Source organism: Anarhichas minor, unplaced genomic scaffold (genome assembly GCF_050575085.1).
Source record: "Anarhichas minor isolate MPS153535 unplaced genomic scaffold, ASM5057508v1 ptg000025l, whole genome shotgun sequence".
NCBI lineage: Eukaryota > Metazoa > Chordata > Actinopteri > Perciformes > Anarhichadidae > Anarhichas > Anarhichas minor.
This window is the reverse complement of record NW_027466471.1, coordinates 10,540,962-10,558,628: the sequence shown is the minus strand read 5'-3', so window position 1 is coordinate 10,558,628 and position 17,667 is coordinate 10,540,962. Positions and strand designations below refer to the sequence as shown.

Sequence of the window (17,667 nt, the reverse complement as noted above, 5' to 3'; positions counted from 1 at the left end):
CAGTCACATAGCCGGTGGGTTTACTTTTCATTTCAAAAGTGTGTGTTTGTGTGCGTGTATGATGACACAGTAGTCTCAACGGGGAAACAGGAAAGAATTTCAGTTCTGAGATTTTTGTTTTAATTACATAATTTTAAAGAAACTATTAAAAAATAACTTATCTGTACATATTTGCTGACCCTATTAGGACAATAACAATATTCACGCAGGTATCAGCCAATGATGTCTGAATCACAAAGAGATCCCTCGACTGCCAACAAACAAAACGTAAAAGGCCAGCCATGTGAAGATCGCTCAATATTTGAATCTGTTTCATGCTCTACGTATGTAGAATACCTTATACTGTATTTCAATTACATCTTGCCCCACATTGTGTAAACAACAAAATGAACAAAGAAATGTATTTTGATCAAACAATTTATTTGATTAAATTATAGATATGAGGTGCTCTCCGTGCAGTAACCCTGGTCCCTGTGTAAACTAGAATACATAATTGCAACACATTTTCGACCCTACTGCAGCGGTAAGTGTCGTCAACAGGTTTGAGGAAGCAAGACATCACAATTCAAAGATACTTTCAATTTTATTTTGTACATTAAGTGCTTTAGAGGATGAATATAATGGATATTGTAGCATTCAGCATGAAAGGAAATCTTTTTACAGCACTGAATTTGTCAACATGTTTACAGTGAAGTACTGCTACGTGTATTATATTCTTTCATTCATTTCCCTGTAAGTTAAAAAGCAAACTGCTGAAAAGGGAAACCTACAAAGACTAACCGACTGAGAATAGAAAGGTAGCTGGAAAAACTTCTTTGGAGATGAAAATAGCTACTGTTGCAAGAATGCAGTCATATCTTTTACTCCCTTAACACGTAACTTAAAATACAAAATCACATAGCTAGACTCATCTTTTCATTTGTTAAAAACAATTATTTACAGGGGTTCAAAGAATTTAACATACTCGTGTGTTCGGTGTCATTTTCTTTGTAAAACCTAGAGGTGCTGGTGCACACACGCAAAAACACACAGAACTGTAAAGCACTAGCATGTTTTGAAAAAAAAAGTTAAAATGTTGAAAGACCCCAAGAACGTAAAAGGAAGCTAATGAATAAAGACAGCATTTAATGCAAATTGTAGGTAAATCGACATGAACCTCTTTTCAAGTATTTATGGTAGAAATCAGAGCTCATACACGGCTGCCTTTCAACGTAACCGACGTGCATAACATGCTTATCCAGCCTGCATTCCTTGACTCATCTATAATTGCTTTTATCCGCTGATAATGGAAATATATTTTGTGTCAAGAGAGTACCACTCAAACCCAGAGGGCAAATACATTGAAAATATTTTAAAAGTCTATCCTTAAAAACAATCATTCCATAAATAACCATTCTGTAATGGTTAATACTTCCTATGAGATTTTCATTTCTGCATAAGCATCAAAAAACCCTAAATTAAATCTCTAGTCCAATTGAATAAAGTCATCCGTTTGAGGGCAGTGATAAACAGTAGAGGGCTTGTGTCTCACTAGAAGGGAAAGACATTTTCATGAGGAAAATGAGACAAAGCCAGAATACTTTAACACCGTTACATTAATAATTTAATCTCCCTGTCGTCACACACACCTTGCATTTAGCTACATATTCATCTAACAGTGCGACCCGTGTTTTTGTTACAGATAAGAATGCCCAGACTCTCCCTCTCTAACCATCTGACACAGACGTCAACAGTAAAAGACATAAGTATCTTTCTTTCGACCTTGGCTAAAGAGTGTTCACAGAGTTGAGTTTATGGACCATTTGTGTTTTCCGTTATATACAGAGTCAATCTGCTGTGGATATATACAAATGAACATCTATTACGTGAATGGATGGCTGAAGCAAAGCAATACAGGAAGTTACACAGTTGAGACAAATAAAAGTAAAAGGATTGGTTGTTTTAGATTACGTCCGTGCGCAGCCATAACGACAGCTAAGAGATCTCAGAATGAAGCTGTGCATTTTAATGAACGCATACACCTGTGTGTATAGAAACATCTGTGTTGTTCTGGTGTGTGTATGTGTGAACAAAGTGCTGCAGTTACAGCCAGCTGTCAGTGACCATTCATAATAGTCTGTGATGTGGATGCACTGGTGGGGGGCAGGGCTGAGGACGGGCTGGGAGCGCTGGTTAAGAAGTTGTCGTCTCTCAGTTTGAGATGCTCTGGCACCTCCAGCTGGGCCTTGGCCTCCTCAATATCGTTGTTTATGGCTGCAATGAGCGCTTCTGCTGGGAACAGAAATGAGTTAAAAATATAGAGAAAAAAAAAAAGAAAAAGAAGAAGTCCGGTGTAAAGAGAAGAACAAGTGAAGAGGAAGGGGGGGGGGGGGGAGAGAAATCATGGTGGGTAAGGAGGAAAAGTATAGGAGCGTGTGTGTGAGAGAGGAGAGGGAATTGTCAACATTCAATATTGGTACAGTGCCTTGGCAATACTGTATTTTGTTATGGTCATGCCAATACAGTGGAGAGAGGGAGGGGTGTCTTACCAAGTGAGTTGTAGCTTCTCTCTGGACGGATGTAGCCCACCATGACAACACTGAGAATCTCCCCATAAAAGTCCTCTTTGAATGTGTGAATCACATGAGTCTCCTGAAATAAAAATTAAAAAAAAGATATGGATCTTTATAAGAGTACTGCAACTGTCAAATGTAATGGTCAACATGTACCTTGTGTTGTCAAACCGGAATGTAATAGAAGGTTAGTAAAATTAGGTAGTTTCAAAATAAATGCTGAAAAAAAAAATAAAATAATATATATATATATATATATATATATATATATATATATATATATATATATATAAGCGCATGGAGTGTGTACGACCATGTTGTAAACAGTCTTATTTTAAAGGCATTAAATATTTGAGCCAAATACTTTCACAACAAGTGCTTTCACTTGAACATCGTTGCTTAAACAAACATGTCTCTAAATGTGTTACATTGCAGACTTTAGCCACTATTCTCTTTAGAAAATTCAACACAAGTGGTATTTGATTCATTTTATTGAGAAGTTATTTGGTTTGTCCCACTGTGGATGATTTGATTCCTGGTGTGACCATGGCCTTGTGACCATACAGTCACTGCCTGTAACCCTGGATTGTAAAAGATTATTTAACATCTTATGAATAGATTTGCAATGTGCACGCTTTCTTTCTGACTAACACACCAAGCAGTTTGCAGTGAATGCTGCTGCTCTTGTACTGACCATGGACTTCTTGGTATTTTTGTAGTAAGGGTTCCAGCCAATGCTCATCACCATCTTGTAGACATCACCATTATCCACGCAGGCCCAGCCGTAGTAGATCCCTGTGCCGATATCTGCGGGAAGAGTGTCCACCACCAGGTCAGGAAAGTTGGCTGGAGATGGGGGAGAGAAAGGGAGGCAGAGTCAGAAGAAGAAGAAGAGGAAAAAGGTTAGCATGCAAGGGGAACCGCTCCTCCTGAGAGCTGGTGTCTTGCTCAATGTCACCTCAAAGTAGATAAGACATGTTTCTCTACATGGAGAAACATTGTCACTGCTTGTTAAGACCTCCAAGGCTAGAAATTAATACACAAAATTATTTTTTTCCACATTGTTAGAAATGAATTGTGGGTAACACACTGGGTACTTTTGGCAATGTCCTCACTGTCTGGAAGCCCTGCATGGTTAGACACAAACCTCTACTGTAAAAGCAAACATCTACCGCTGTCCCCCCCCAAAAAGGTACTCGTTCGTTGCGTAAAACGGTGTCGTCTTTATTAAAGCTGTCCGTAACTAGCGATAAACGTCTCGGCAACGATTATGAATGATCAATAATCACGTACCTGCAGAGAAAGCCTGGCGGACATTTAGGTCAAAATCACACTGCCAATGTTATTTGTGTAACATTACTCTAGTTCTCTGTGAAGTTACTCTGCACCGATTCAGACTGACCTATCGTTACCTACGCGAGCTAACGTTACGTAGCAGGTTAGCTAACGTTACTCAACCGCTCACACAGATCAATGGCAGACGATAGACTCACCTGTGGGAATTCCCAGTTCCTTGCTTCCTCTCCCGAAGCCTCGAATGACCTCTCCCCGGCAGAAATACGGAAGACTCTTCATGACTTGCGCTAGCTTCCCGATAACAGCTGGCTCGATACACACGGCACAGAATGACCTCGAACGATGCAAGGAAGTCGGACCGACCAATCAGCTCAACCGGCTAGCAACTCTTTGACAGTTAGCTGAACTGAAATCGTACCCGTGTATAGTTCAAATCCCTCCTTGTATTTTGGCTATAGCTTCACCTGCCTGGCTCGCTCGCTCGAGTGGGATACAGTTGAACGTCACTCACAAAGCAGCGATGGTTTAAAGTTCACCAGCTATGCTAGCTAAGATAGCTACCAGTAGCTTCTCTAGAGGCACCCTGATTCTAAACGATGTCGTCCAAAGGTTTTGATCGTAATGGCCTCAGAAGATGACTGCCCCGGTTTCACTTAAGTTGCGTCCACTCGCAGTGTGACGGTGAGAATGAAGCTCTCACAGGCGGTGATTATTACATGTGTGGGCAGTGGGCACATCAGTTTCAGTAACGCTTCTCCTGACGTCATTGACCGCGTGACCAAAGCAGGCCGGGGGTTACGTGTCGCGTTCAAATGTTGTGGGAAAATATAGTACGTACAAATGAAGCGTTCAATGACGCATCTAGGTAAATGGATCGCAAATTTTCTTTTGCATGCTTTTTTTTACCCGTTACCCGAAGTGTTTCCCTTGGGCGACGGGAACGCACCGCCAGTTTTAGAAAAGGCGAAGTTTACTATCGTTACTTAATACTGCTTAGCGTTTTAGAAACATTAATTTATCATGATTGTGCACTTTATTTTATATTTTATTGTACATTTTGTATATGTTCTACTTTTTGCACTGTGTTGACTGTTTAATGCTATGCACCATCCACCACATACAATTCCTTGCAACATACTCTGGCAAAATAAACGGTTCTGATTCTGGTAGCCTACCTGTGGAGGATATACCAAGCAAGCCGGAAGCTGCCGTTGGTGTTTAAATGAAACCACAACAGGGCGACATGAGGACTATCTTTTACCAAGATCCAAACCATGGCCGAAACGGACTGTTTACCCTTCCTTACCTACATAATAGTTGTGATTTATAATTATATAAAAAGTAAAAATATTAATAAGTGTATCATTCTTCTACCTTTTCTTATTCTTAATAATAATAATACAGATTAAAGTGGTATGTACTGTTAGTCAATTAAAATAAAATGTGGAATGAAGTTTTATATAAATGCGTCCACATATGAGCAGCAATAAATGGTCAAATGAGTGAATTTAATTCTATGAACTTATTTCATCATATCATCATTCCGACAGGGCTGCAGCATGGGCCCAGGAAAAGACAGGAAAACCTGAGTTTTAAATTATATTAGAATTTTGTGGTGTGCGTAGCGTATACATACGTTCCGTTTTTTTCTTGGTCATCCACCTAACATCATGAGCCCGCTTTATGAGATCGTCTAACAAAAATCTGATCCTGGGTTTTCCGTCATACACAGTATGACGCACAGTCAATATGCTAATAAAACCTAAAGACAGCATTACATTCTATATTATTATTTTCATACAATATGTTTACATATTGTAGCGACCCTTGGTAAGGAAAGCTACGAGACGCTATCTTGGTTGTGGTTTATTAGTGGACAGTACACAGGCTACTGTGGGCCGTAGCCTACGCCAAACAACAGTCAACACCGTTAACGCCCTTTATTGGCAGCCGCCACTGTTCAGAACATTAACTAGAATTGTTTTCTTCATTAGTTGCTGGTGACGCTGGATGATAAGCATTGAAAGCCACGTAGTCTGAAGGCATCCAACCAAGCTTCATCACAGGGCTTGCTGCAGTTCTCGCTACTATGTGTTCAACTTGCAATACCAAGAGGAAGCTGCAAGGACACTGGAGTTTGTCCAAAGGTAAATCTTCTGCAGTCTTAAATATTGTTTGGATATTTTTCTGAAGGTTAATATGTTGCAAAATGATTGAGCTTGTAGCCTTGATGTGAGAACGTGTAGAACAAAAATCTGCTACGCCACCACTAGGGTCCTCGTGGCCACATTCTCCACCAGTGTAACGGGGCGGTGCGGAGGACACATAAATTAGTGGCAGCGTCACAGGCAGAGTCAGTTATGCAGGTTTTAAGGGTTTTTAATTAAACAAACACAAAATGACAGAAAACGTAGCTCAGTCCAGAGCTCTATTAACTTCACAAACTAAACTATATCAGCCGGGCCGCTAGCCGACTTAATCTTCTTCATCAAGAGGAGAAGCTCGTCGCATGTTGTCCTGCTCCGTTTCCCTCCTTACCTTTTGTTCACCTCCCCGACGAGGGGATCAGGTGTGTCTCTTCCCACACCTGATCTCAATGCTCTCTTAAAGGAGTGGGTGGAGCCTACATTCCAGCCACTACCCTGCCCCTCAGGCCCTTACACAGGAAACAGGTGCAAGTGAGTGGACCTAAATAGTGAGGGGCTAATGAGGGAATGGCTGCAGGTGAGATTGGCGTTGGAGGACCAGGTGAGGGGAATGAGAGATGATAGGGTGTGAGTGGCAGGGTCTGAAATGACAGGAGAGTTAATAAAACAGGCAGACAGGATGAAAACAAACTAATATAAAGGGGGAATTCCTGACAAGTTTCGGTGGTTGAGGTACTCCTTAAGTAATGATCTCACAAAAAAAAGTCTGGCTGCTGCTAAAGTTAACTGTTGCACTGAAATTACTATGGATGATTTCCCTGCTAAGGTGCCTAAATATACGCTGGGATCCTAGTAACATTCTCGGGTACAGATGGTTGGATTATACAGATGCTGATTGCGGCCCAGAGAATGTGTGCAACTGTTCAGCAGTCCTGCAGGGAGAGAGAGAGGCACTGGAGCAGGCCAAATTACTGACCAGCACTAAAGACTTCCAAAAGAGTGTTCAGATCCCCAATTCATATTATATCAATGCAAACCTCGACTGCGGGTGTGTTTCTTTAAACTACAGGTTTCAGTGATTGCAGAACTGTAAACAATTTTTTCAATGTGCTGAATTTAACAGAAATCAATATTTGTTAAATTCTTTTCAGGAAATTCAAGTCAAGCAGAAAATACTTAACATTCCCATTAAGCAGGGAAGAAGAGGACTTCCCTCTGGCTTACTCCATGGTTGTGCATCATAAGGTATGTCGCCTAAATTTAAATTCAAATACCTCAAGTTCAAATAACTTTAAAAAACAGTGTAGACGATTTTAACAGAGTGCTGCAGGAATGAGTCGTAAAACCTAGAAATGAGTTAGCATTTTTGCTCTTCCGGTTCCCCCGTCTTGAAGTCAATGGGTTGTTTGAATGGGTTTTTGGTTAGATGCCTTAAATACGGTCTGTGAGGAACACAAACTTAAGATACTTTAACATTTTGTTCTATGATATAAGATATGTCAGTTTACTCGTCACAAGGCATTCTTCTAAGTCTGTGAAAATAGCTGTATGTCTTCTTTCCAAAGTTGTATAATAACCCTGATAATGTCTTCAAGGTTATCTCAGTTTGGTGTTGAGAATTGTCAAAGGCCTACATTTAAAACAGAATGCGTAGAAATTGAAAGAAGTTGGCATTTTGGAGGCACGGTTGTCTAATAGAAGTTGTTTTTATGGTGTGGAAAGGAACTTGCCCCATACGAGACAATAAAAGTTCTTACAATATTTCGGTCTCTGCTGCTTCAGTTTTGACCTTTTTTTTTTCTAAAATCTGTCTCTTGTGAGTAACTCCAACTTTATGGAAGAGCAATACTAAATTGTTTGAGTCCCCCTTTAAATTGTTTCATAAATAAAGAAAATACATTTAACAACAAGTAAATATATGGCATTGCATATATGATACACAAAAGCTGAATACATTTTTTTTAATATACTCTAGGTGCAGAACTTTGAGCAACTGCTGCGAGCCATCTATGCACCTCAAAATATCTATTGCGTCCATGTAGACAAGAAATCAGAGGCCTCGGTCTTCTCTGCCATCAGTGCCATTACTTCCTGTTTCCCGAATGTCTTTATGGTCAGCCAGGCTGTGAGTGTGGTCTATGCTGCCTGGCCACGTGTCCAGGCTGATCTTAACTGTATGGCTGATCTCTATAACGCTAAAACAAAATGGAAATACTTCATAAACCTTTGTGGCCAGGATTTCCCTCTGAAAACCAATTTGGAGATTGTAAGGGCATTGCAGTCATTGAAGGGCAGTAACAGCTTGGAGTCAGAAAAACTGCCTGAAAACAAGCAGTGGAGGGTGTCACATGCTCACCAGATAGTTGATGGACAAATCCAGGTACATCTGTGATACATGGCTAAATTGATAATTTGGACATTAACTTTGTCATTGCAACTTCAAGTTGACTTTAATGACGGTCACCATCACATTCACTCACCGCTTTAACTGTCTCAGCCAACAGAAAATATAAAGGAGCCACCTCCCTTCAACCTGTCCATTATGTCAGGAAATGCCTACATTGTGGTTAACCGAGGCTACATCCGCAGTGTGTTGGAGGACAACCGTATCCTGGCACTGATCGAATGGGCTAAAGACACCTTCAGTCCTGATGAATTTCTCTGGGCAACCATTCAACGACTCCCTGGTGTTCCTGGCTCAAAGAGGCCCAGCCCCAAATACGACATGACGGACATCAATGCGATTGCACGGCTGGTGAAGTGGCGGTTGCACGAAGGGGAGGTGTACCCAGAATGTCAAGGCAACCATGTCAGGGATATATGTGTGTATGCTGCTGGAGACCTGCAGTGGCTGCTTCAACAGCATCACCTCTTTGCCAATAAGTTTGACACAGACACATATCCCATTGCTGTCTACTGCTTGGAGAAGTATCTGAGACACAAGGCACTAGCTGAGTTATTTTAGGTGTATTGGACATTTTTCCAGCAATGAAGAATGGCTTCAAATGCTATTTCAATTCTTTCTTCTTTTTTTTGCCAAAAAGATTAAGAGATATTTAAAATGATTTGCAGTGTAATGAAGCCAAAGTGATGTAATGAAGCCAAAGTGATAATAAAAAACAGACAAATACAATGACTTAATAAACCTCTTTTAAATTCGAGGCAATATTGGGAGTGAGTATCCCTTTGGAATGATGCAGCTGCAATCCAAAACCTCAAGCAAACCATATCACAACATCCGAACATTACCGAAGATGGAGAGATTTTAGTTGCGGCACGCTTAAGCAGAATCTTGAAATTGGCCATTTGGGTACTGTGTCATTTGAAATGTTCTCAGGTAACTGTGTGACGACCCCTCCCTTCCACTAGAGGGAGCCACTGCCCGACGTCTGCTGGAGCTCAGGATCGATGTCCTGGACCAGAGCACGCAGGTCTGAGGGCAGCCACAGCACCTGGTGGATGAGCGTGTAAAGCACTTTGCAACCTTAAAAGTGGTACATAAATAAAGTTAATTATTTATTTTATATTATCTTATAGTTGTGAGCAGACAGATAAACAATGAGCTGAAACTCACTATAAAGCTCCATAAAACCGTGAGGAGCTGAAGGTTCCACTGGTTAACCCTCTGAACCCCAAAACCCACCAGCGGGATGGAAAAGCGTGTTTTAATATTTATTCTAAAGAATCATGAAATCTACACCGTTTCTCAAAGCCAGAAGCTGAAAAAACTGTCATTGTCAGATTGTCATCTTTCCGACGGCCCGTGAACACATCGTGTGTGAAGAACGCTTAATATTGGGATATTTCATCAAAACATTTTATTCTGCATGTCTCATTTAAAATGTTGCCTCATATAAACCGTTTACTTTAAACAGATTCTGTAAAAACATTAAATTCTGAGCTCTTCAGTGTAACTAAGAAGCCATGATTGACTCGGCTGAGACCAACAGTCACGTGACAAAAATGTGTGGCGTAATCTGTAAAGGAATCATTTTTATAAACTTAAAATCATTGTTTTACATACTAAACAATGTTCTCTGTGAGGTCATCTCGTCAGGCCTTTTGTGACATTTATTGTGACTTTTTGTTTCTTTGTTTCCTTTTCAGAGTTTGAAGTGAACGTCGTCATCGTGCTTTATGACGATCACCTGATCACAGAGAACTTCCCACTGAAGCTGTGCAGAGTCTGACGTCACAGGAGCTCTTTAATGGTCCCTACAACACACAGCTCCTCTAATAATGATAATTATCTGACTTTAAAGAAAACACATTGTTCTGTCATTAATAATTGTGACCAAAAGTGTAAAAAAATTATTCCTTTTGTTATTTTTTCAAGTTATAATAAATATCAAATTTTTGAAAGTATGTCATTGAAAGTTTCTGTTTTTTGCAGACCATTGTGAACAGTGTCATTATCCAGAGTTATTAATATTATTCCTATATTGAGGCAGTTTGATAAAAAAACAACCGCAACTCAAGGTCCACTTACAGTACAAGCCTCTTCAAATACTATACTATGACATTATTTATGTGGTCATTATTTGATGAGTTCTTTGTGTGAGATACTATTCTGACTTTTATTTGTGGCGTAATCTGTGAAGGACTTTTTTGACTTTTGTGACTTTTTATGAACTTTTTTGTGACATACTGTAGAATATCTTACACTGACCTCTTCTGATATGTTGTCTGTTTGTACTTGTTTGTTCTTTTGGCTGCTGTATACTTTATTGTATAATAATAATATTTTATTATTGTTGTTCTTTTATTTGTACCTTTATTTGACCAGGTAAATCTCATCAAGAGTTAATCTAGCCAAGACAGCAGCAATAGGATGTTTACAAAAATACACACAAACCTTTAAAATGTGTAAATAAAGAAACACACAGTATTTCAGATTTAATGTTTAAAACACACACAAAGAAAATAAAGGAATAAGAAGGAAGAAGTCAAACTCATGTTGTTTGAATGTCAAGTTATTCCTCAAAGAGGCAGTAAAAGCTCGTTCACAGAGCTTCACTGAGAGGAGGAGCCACTCTGAAAGAGGAGAGCTGCAGACTCACTTCTCCTGAAGTGAAAGTGAAAGTTAGTCTGAGCGACAGCAGAGCTGCAGTCGAGACAAGTCTCTCTGTTTCTCTCTAAAGAAACATTCAACTGAATCCAGCAGCTTATTCTCAACAACAGAGTCTCTGACAAACTCTGGTGAGTTCACTGTTCTACAGAGAAACTCAACATTTGGTGTAAAGTGAGTTCAAACCAGGATCCATAACAAAGAACAAAGTAGCAGCAGATAAACTAGGCCTGCTAGAAGCTAACTAGCCTAGCTGCTACTCCCTTTGGATTGTCCAAACACAGAGAACAGCATCTGATTAAATGTGTGGAGGTATTTACTGATTATAGAGGAACAACATTGATGTTTTATAACTCACATAACTGTTCTATACTTTGGTAAATATCCTTGAACTGTAAAGCCTTTCCTCTAAACGTCACTGTCTCTGTAGTTCCTGCTGTCTGTGTTTGTGAGGAAGTTCAGCTGATAATATTTACTGTGTTTCAACTCAAACACTTCAGCTCGAGTCAGACAGGAAGTTCAACTCACATTCAAACTGAGGTCCAAATATGTCACATAATAGTAATATGTTCAATATAAAAGTGTAATTAAAAATGATTAGGCTCCTTACAAATGATATAAATTCACTCTAATAATATATAAGCAGCAGGGTAGCAGTATTATTATTTAATATGTGATGTGACAGTAATGGAGGATCACTCTGTTTTTAAATTCTATGTTGTGAGCACCTTTCTAAAGTACTCAAACCCTCTTCTGTAATAGTTCCTCTACAGTAGGTGTCTCCAGGACACATTCTACCATGATGACACACACAGAGACCCACAATGTGAAAACAATACCTGACACACGCTGTTGCTGCTGCTAAAGATGTGATAACAGTTTGTTTTCTCACTCTTGTTGTCCTCAGAGTGTAGATATGTCTGCTGCCAGCTGTCTGCTGACTGAAGATCAGTTTCTGTGCTCCATCTGTCTGGATGTGTTCACTGATCCAGTCCTCATACCATGTGGACATAACTTCTGTAAAACCTGCATCACTCAACACTGGAACGTTAATGTCCAGACTCAGTGTCCAAACTGTAAAGAGGTGTTCAACTCTAGACCTGAGCTGCGGGTCAATACTTTCATCTCTGAGGTGGCTGCTCAGTTCAGACAGTCAGCTCAACAGAAAGCCAGCAGCAGCAGCTCAGAGCAACAAGCCGCCAAACCAGGAGAAGTTCCCTGTGACATCTGCACTGGAACCAAACTGAAGGCCCTGAAGTCCTGCCTGGTGTGTCTGGTCTCCTACTGTGAGACTCACCTGGAGCCTCATCTGACAATGTCAGGTCTGAAAAGACATCAGCTGATCGACCCTGTGGAGAACCTGGAAGCCAGGATGTGTACGAAGCACGACAAACTGCTGGAGCTGTTCTGTAAGACCGACCAGATGTGTGTCTGCATGCTCTGCACTGTTTTAGACCACAAGACACATGATGTTGTTCCTCTGAAAGAAGAATATGAAGGAAAGAAAGCCGAGCTGGGGAAGACTGAGGCTGAAATCCAGCAGATGATCCAGAAGAGACGACTGAAGATTGATGAGATCAAACACTCAGTGGAGCTCAGTGAGGAAGATGCAGACAGAGAGATAGCAGATGGTGTTCAGGTCTTCACCGCTCTGAAGGAGTCTGTTGAGAGAAGCCAGGCCGAGCTCATCGACACGATCAAAGAGAAGCAGAGAAAGACAGAGAAACAGGCTGAAGGCTTCATCAAACAGCTGGAACAGGAAATCTCTGAGCTGAAGAAGAGAAGCACTGAGGTAGAGCAGCTCTCCTGCTCTGAAGACCTCCTCCACCTCCTCCAGAGCTTCAGGACCCTGAACACTGCTCCACCCACCAAGAACTGGACAGGAGTCAGAGTCAGTCCACCTTCACATGAGGGGACTGTGAGGAGAGCTGTGAATCAGCTGGAGGAGACGCTCAGTAAACAGATGAAGAAGCTGTTTGAGGCCGAGCTGAAGAGGGTCCAGCAGTCTGCAGTAGATGTGACACTTGATCCTGGTACAGCAAATCCCTGGCTGATCCTGTCTGATGATGGAAACCAAGTTAAATGTGGTGATGTAAAGAAGAATCTCCCAGACAATCCAGAGAGATTTGATTCTTGTGTTTGTGTTTTAGCAAAGCAGAGTTTCTCTTCAGGAAGATTTTACTACGAGGTTCAGGTTGAAGGGAAGACTGAGTGGGATTTAGGAGTGGCCAGAGAGTCGATCAACAGGAAGGGACACATCACACTGAGCCCTCAGAAAGGTTACTGGACGATATGGTTGAGGAATGAGAATGAGTACAAAGCTTGTGTTGGTCCATCAATCTGTCTCTCTCTGAAGTCTCAGCCTCAGAAGGTGGGGGTGTTTGTGGACTATGAGGAGGGTCTGGTCTCCTTCTATGACGTTAAGTCTGCAGCTCTTATCTACTCCTTTACTGGCTGCTGCTTCACTGAGAAACTCTACCCATTCTTTGGTCCATTTCTTAATAATAATGGTAAAAACTCTGCTCCTCTGATCATCTCTCCTGTCAATCACACTGAGTAGAACAAACACTTGATTTTCTACAGAGAAACTCTTTCATTTAATGTAACAAATCTATATTATTGGTGATTTACGGTGTAAACGTTATTGATTCTTCACATTATGATCAATGTTTTTTCTATTTGTCTGTAAATGTATTTCTACTCCAACACACAGACATTGAGCCACTGATTGATATTATCTGATGTAGTCTAATTCATTCTAATAACTGCATAACCTGCCTTCAAGACTGTTGAATAATCAAAAACAATGTACTCAGGAATAAGAAGCATTTGCACATTCCTTAAATATCTGGGTGCCAAATGAAAATGTTTAATATCTGATTATTGTAAATATAATACATTATGATTACTGGCTCAAATTATTGGAGAAAGTCATGAAACACTTATTCTTTAGTTAAAAAAAAGGTGTTTAAGGGTTTTAGTTTCTATTATTTTTGAATGAACAGAAGCATCAAGAGGTCTCTGGTGTGTTTTTAGGGGTCAATAAAAGATGAATTATTTATTCATATTTGTAGAAAATTAATCAACAAAATCTAATAAAATATTCAGCTGCTGTGACCAGAGAAGTAAAGTTTAGTATTGTGTTATTTGTATTAAATACAGTCGTCCTCTCTGCAGAATGTTTTATAGCCAGAATAAAGTGAACAAATCCTCAACAGAATAAAAACAAAGAAACTTTGAACTGGATTTGTCTTTTGTATTTTACATTTAGTCAAGTACTGTATTTAAGTACAATTTAGAGATACTTTATTTGTGTATTTCCACTTGATGCTATGAGATCTGTTACGACATACTGACTTTTTTCATGACCTTTTGTTGACACACTTGTTGACTCATGTCTTTTTTTGACACAATAAATACATTTTCCTTCAATTCAAGTTCAGTGTTGGGTGAACCCAGAATTCAGCACAGAGACTCGGATTAAAAGCTTTATTGCAAAACTTGGTTTCCAGAATTGAGATAATGGCAGACGGGCAAGACGGAGGGAGACTGTTCCTGAGCTGATCTCGTGGATGAACAGATGAGAACGGGGAGCTGTGTTTGACGGCTGAGAGAGTGAACAGGCAGGCAGGAGATTGGGAATCCAGAAGAGCTGACAGGGAGGTGGAGGTCTGAGCACAAGGAAACATGATTAACTGAGGGAGAGCATGGAAAAACAAGGAAGGTCTAGATAAGAAGTCATAATATCAAATAATGATATTAAAAAATCAGAGTAAAGTGTGTCAGAAAAAGTCCTGAACAGCCATAGTGTATATATAGTAAGTCGAAAAATCCCACAGGAAAGACATAGTATAGTATGTAGAAAAACTCATAGTATATGTTGTATGTTGTAAAAAGCAATATGTCATATTATAGAATGTTGAAAAAAGTCATAGTGTAGCATTTATCAAATAAAGTACTTATAAAGTATTTTATTAAATGTCATTAAAAGAATCACACACTATACCGTCATAAAAAAAATCACCTGAAAAATCATAGTATGAGATGAACTACTCGTATATCATAAAAAAGATAATTAAAGTAATCTACCCGTTCTGAACTTGCTGTAAGTGCCGTTGTCCAGCGTGATTTTGCTGCTCGAGCAGAAAGCCAGTCGTCTCTCTCGCCACCTACGAACAAACGAAACATTTAGTCTCTTATTGAGATCAGACGACCTTTCCTGTAATCATGCTCACTGTTCATTTACTCAAGTACTGGACTATTTTCTTTTCATGCTACTTTATACTTCTACTCCACTACATCTCATATATATGTTTATATATTTATAGTCACAAGGGACATTTATATATTTTTAATACTTTAACTGAAGTAAGATTTTCAATGCAGGACTTTAACTTGTAGTTTTTTCTCAGTGTGGTGTTTGTAGTTTTTAACTGGCAGATTCACCAGTGAAAGATGAAGATGATGAAGATGAGCACGAGGGACACCAGGTCAGAGAGAATCCACATCAGGTTGTACTCGTCTGGACTCTGAGAGACACACAGAAATAACAAAAGGAAGTTAGTATTTCACACATAGAGAAACTATTGTCTTAATCTGATAAGCATGTAATTGTGTGCGTGCATAGTGAGTGTGTAGCTGGAAATATTGATCTTTTTTTCTCTCTATAGTTTCACTTGAAACTGTTTATTTTGCACTAAAGTTCTTAATAAAAACACTCAGTACAATTCACACAGGACTAAAAATAGGCTTTATGGTTATTTAATGTAGATTATTTACTGAATTACCAGTAAAAAAAAAACTGTATCGGAATAGAAGATTTTGTCCTTATCGCCGTGGAGGAAGTACCTTAAATGTGTACTTAAGTACAGTACTTGAGTGAGTGTACACAGTGTGTATGTATCTGACGTGTTACCATGAGGAAGAGAGGCGAGCTTATGCTGCTGAGGAGCTGGGGAGCGTTGGTGGTGACCGACTGGACTCCAGCACACCAGGCCAGAGAGAAGAGCCACGGCTGGCTGATCACATACAGGTTGGTGGTGATGTTCGCTGCAGCGTACTCACTGCACACAGGTGAGGAGAGGAGTCATGATGTGTTATGATGTGTTATGTTGCGGCTCCCTGAGTCTACATCAGGGGTCCCCAACAGGCGGACCGGATCCGGACCCAGGCCCTAAATCCGATTGATAATTCGGAATTATACATATTAGGAACTGAGTTGATACTTTAACCGGCGCGTCTTATCCAGCCGTTACGGCACATGTTCGGCGGTGCAGGAAACACCGACCAATGCATTGTAAATCACATCAGGTGATGCAGCTCAATATGAGTATTCTGACAAGTTTCCTGACTCGAGCGAGGTTTACACACACCGTGACACACGGGGGAGAGACGAGGAAACAGAAAGAAGAGCAGGGAAATTGCGCCGATCGAAGAAGATATCTCGCATGACTCTCTCCAAAAAGAGGAACGTGTTCAGAGAGAATATAATTTATAAGCAAGAATGAACAGAATCTTATATGTTAAGTATTCCCACAGGCAGTCAAATCCTCTACCCCTGTCAAGCGCTTTTCCCCCGTGAACGCGAACGGCTAATCATGATTTTCAGACCCCCGCCCTCGGTAAACTATCAATGGATAAATCAAAAAAAAAGAAAAGTCACGGAGGAAAATAGAGAGTTTGACTCTGTGTGGACGTATTCATTTGCTTTCACTGCCAACGATGCTGGCTTACTGTATGCTTCCAGAACAAACACACAGCATTCGCTGAAAAGTGTCACGCTGGAGATGAGCGACAAAGAGCGATTCCTCAGCTGCTGCAGCAAACTCTCCTCTTCATAAGAGTTTGATATTGTTATATCAGGTAAAATTGCAATAAAATGTCAAGAATTGTCTTTATTCTTGTTCTATATTTTCAAAAATACAACAAACTATAGTTTTTGTATATATAATATAACTATATATACAACTTTATAAGCTGTGATATCAAATAGCTTTTGCAGCTCCAGACACATTTTATTTGGTTTTATTTGAAGCCTTCAAAAATAAAGCGACACCTAGCGACGAAACATCCAACGCTCGTGGGAAAGCCTGTTGGGCTTCCTGTTGTGTATGCAGGTTTACATACACATGATAAATAAATGTCTTTGTGATCATCACATTGTATCATCTCATTTATTTGACAAGGGTTTTGCTTGTTAAACTGTAAGTGGATTTAATATAGTTATTGAATACAAATCAAACCAAGAGTGAGATCAATTAGTTAAACTAATACAGTGTTAATATTTGAATGGGCCCCGGGACACTTTGTACTTGAAAAGTTGGGCCCCGAGGTCAAAAAGGTTAAGAACCCCTGCACTAGGGGTCTGTGCCCTGTTTGCTGTCTTTCAGGATGTTGATTGGCAGCTAATGTACCAATACATTTTTAAACATGGTTTCCTACAGGAAAAATAGATGATGTAGATACTACATTTCTGGTAAATATATATTGACACAATTGTACTGTTAAGTATTCATGCAGCTATTATCATTCTATTGGGGTAATTTAGATTACGATTTATGTATCCTAATATATATTTTAAAATGTTTAGTTGTTAAAGTCAAAT

General features: G+C 39.8%; 3 protein-coding genes and 1 long non-coding RNA gene across 7 annotated transcripts; 2 read left to right on the top strand and 2 right to left on the bottom strand.

Annotated features, from left to right (window-relative positions):
• Window positions 1-564: 564 nt before the first annotated feature.
• On the bottom strand, window positions 565-4,629 carry rfk (riboflavin kinase). 2 transcript variants are annotated; one of them, XM_076098994.1, is made up of 4 exons: window positions 4,046-4,629; window positions 3,247-3,398; window positions 2,529-2,631; window positions 565-2,271 (listed from the first exon to the last, which is right to left on the bottom strand). In XM_076098994.1, exons 1-4 carry the CDS (start codon window positions 4,125-4,127, stop codon window positions 2,096-2,098), a joined length of 513 nt encoding a protein of 170 aa, XP_075955109.1. In that variant the 5' UTR covers window positions 4,128-4,629; the 3' UTR covers window positions 565-2,095. The 2 variants fall into 2 exon arrangements, with proteins under 2 accessions (XP_075955109.1, XP_075955110.1); XM_076098995.1 differs by having other exon boundaries at window positions 565-2,268; window positions 4,046-4,626.
• Window positions 4,630-6,741: 2,112 nt separating this feature from the next.
• LOC142957616 (beta-1,3-galactosyl-O-glycosyl-glycoprotein beta-1,6-N-acetylglucosaminyltransferase-like) lies at window positions 6,742-9,092 on the top strand. The gene is made up of 4 exons (XM_076099546.1): window positions 6,742-7,043; window positions 7,147-7,240; window positions 7,971-8,375; window positions 8,493-9,092. Exons 1-4 carry the CDS (start codon window positions 6,742-6,744, stop codon window positions 8,958-8,960), a joined length of 1,269 nt encoding a protein of 422 aa, XP_075955661.1. The 3' UTR covers window positions 8,961-9,092.
• Window positions 9,093-11,050: 1,958 nt separating this feature from the next.
• Window positions 11,051-14,304, top strand: LOC142957290 (E3 ubiquitin-protein ligase TRIM21-like). Of its 3 annotated transcripts, none has more exons than XM_076098989.1 (2): window positions 11,051-11,194; window positions 11,971-14,304. In XM_076098989.1, the coding sequence occupies exon 2, from the start codon at window positions 11,980-11,982 to the stop codon at window positions 13,621-13,623; it is 1,644 nt and encodes a 547-aa protein (XP_075955104.1). In that variant the 5' UTR covers window positions 11,051-11,194; window positions 11,971-11,979; the 3' UTR covers window positions 13,624-14,304. The 3 variants fall into 3 exon arrangements, with proteins under 3 accessions (XP_075955104.1, XP_075955105.1, XP_075955106.1); XM_076098990.1 differs by having other exon boundaries at window positions 11,100-11,237; XM_076098991.1 differs by lacking the exon at window positions 11,051-11,194 and adding an exon at window positions 11,354-11,375.
• Window positions 14,305-14,538: 234 nt separating this feature from the next.
• LOC142957208 (uncharacterized) lies at window positions 14,539-16,252 on the bottom strand. The gene is made up of 4 exons (XR_012956078.1): window positions 15,979-16,252; window positions 15,510-15,592; window positions 15,153-15,232; window positions 14,539-14,734 (listed from the first exon to the last, which is right to left on the bottom strand). It is a non-coding gene; the product is annotated as an uncharacterized LOC142957208 (long non-coding RNA).
• Window positions 16,253-17,667: the final 1,415 nt, after the last annotated feature.

Coding starts and splice junctions, on each gene's coding strand:
- rfk (XM_076098994.1), bottom strand. CDS start 4,127: ATGAAGAGTCTTCCGTATTTCTGCCGGGGAGAGGTCATTCGAGGCTTC. Junction 3,399..4,045: donor GGAACTGGGAATTCCCACAG/GTGAGTCTATCG, acceptor CCCCATCTCCAG/CCAACTTTCCTGACCTGGTG. Junction 2,272..2,528: donor GAGAAGCTACAACTCACTTG/GTAAGACACCCC, acceptor TTCTGTTCCCAG/CAGAAGCGCTCATTGCAGCC.
- LOC142957616 (XM_076099546.1), top strand. CDS start 6,742: ATGATCTCACAAAAAAAAGTCTGGCTGCTGCTAAAGTTAACTGTTGCA. Junction 7,044..7,146: donor AATGCAAACCTCGACTGCGG/GTGTGTTTCTTT, acceptor AATTCTTTTCAG/GAAATTCAAGTCAAGCAGAA. Junction 8,376..8,492: donor TAGTTGATGGACAAATCCAG/GTACATCTGTGA, acceptor TAACTGTCTCAG/CCAACAGAAAATATAAAGGA.
- LOC142957290 (XM_076098989.1), top strand. CDS start 11,980: ATGTCTGCTGCCAGCTGTCTGCTGACTGAAGATCAGTTTCTGTGCTCC.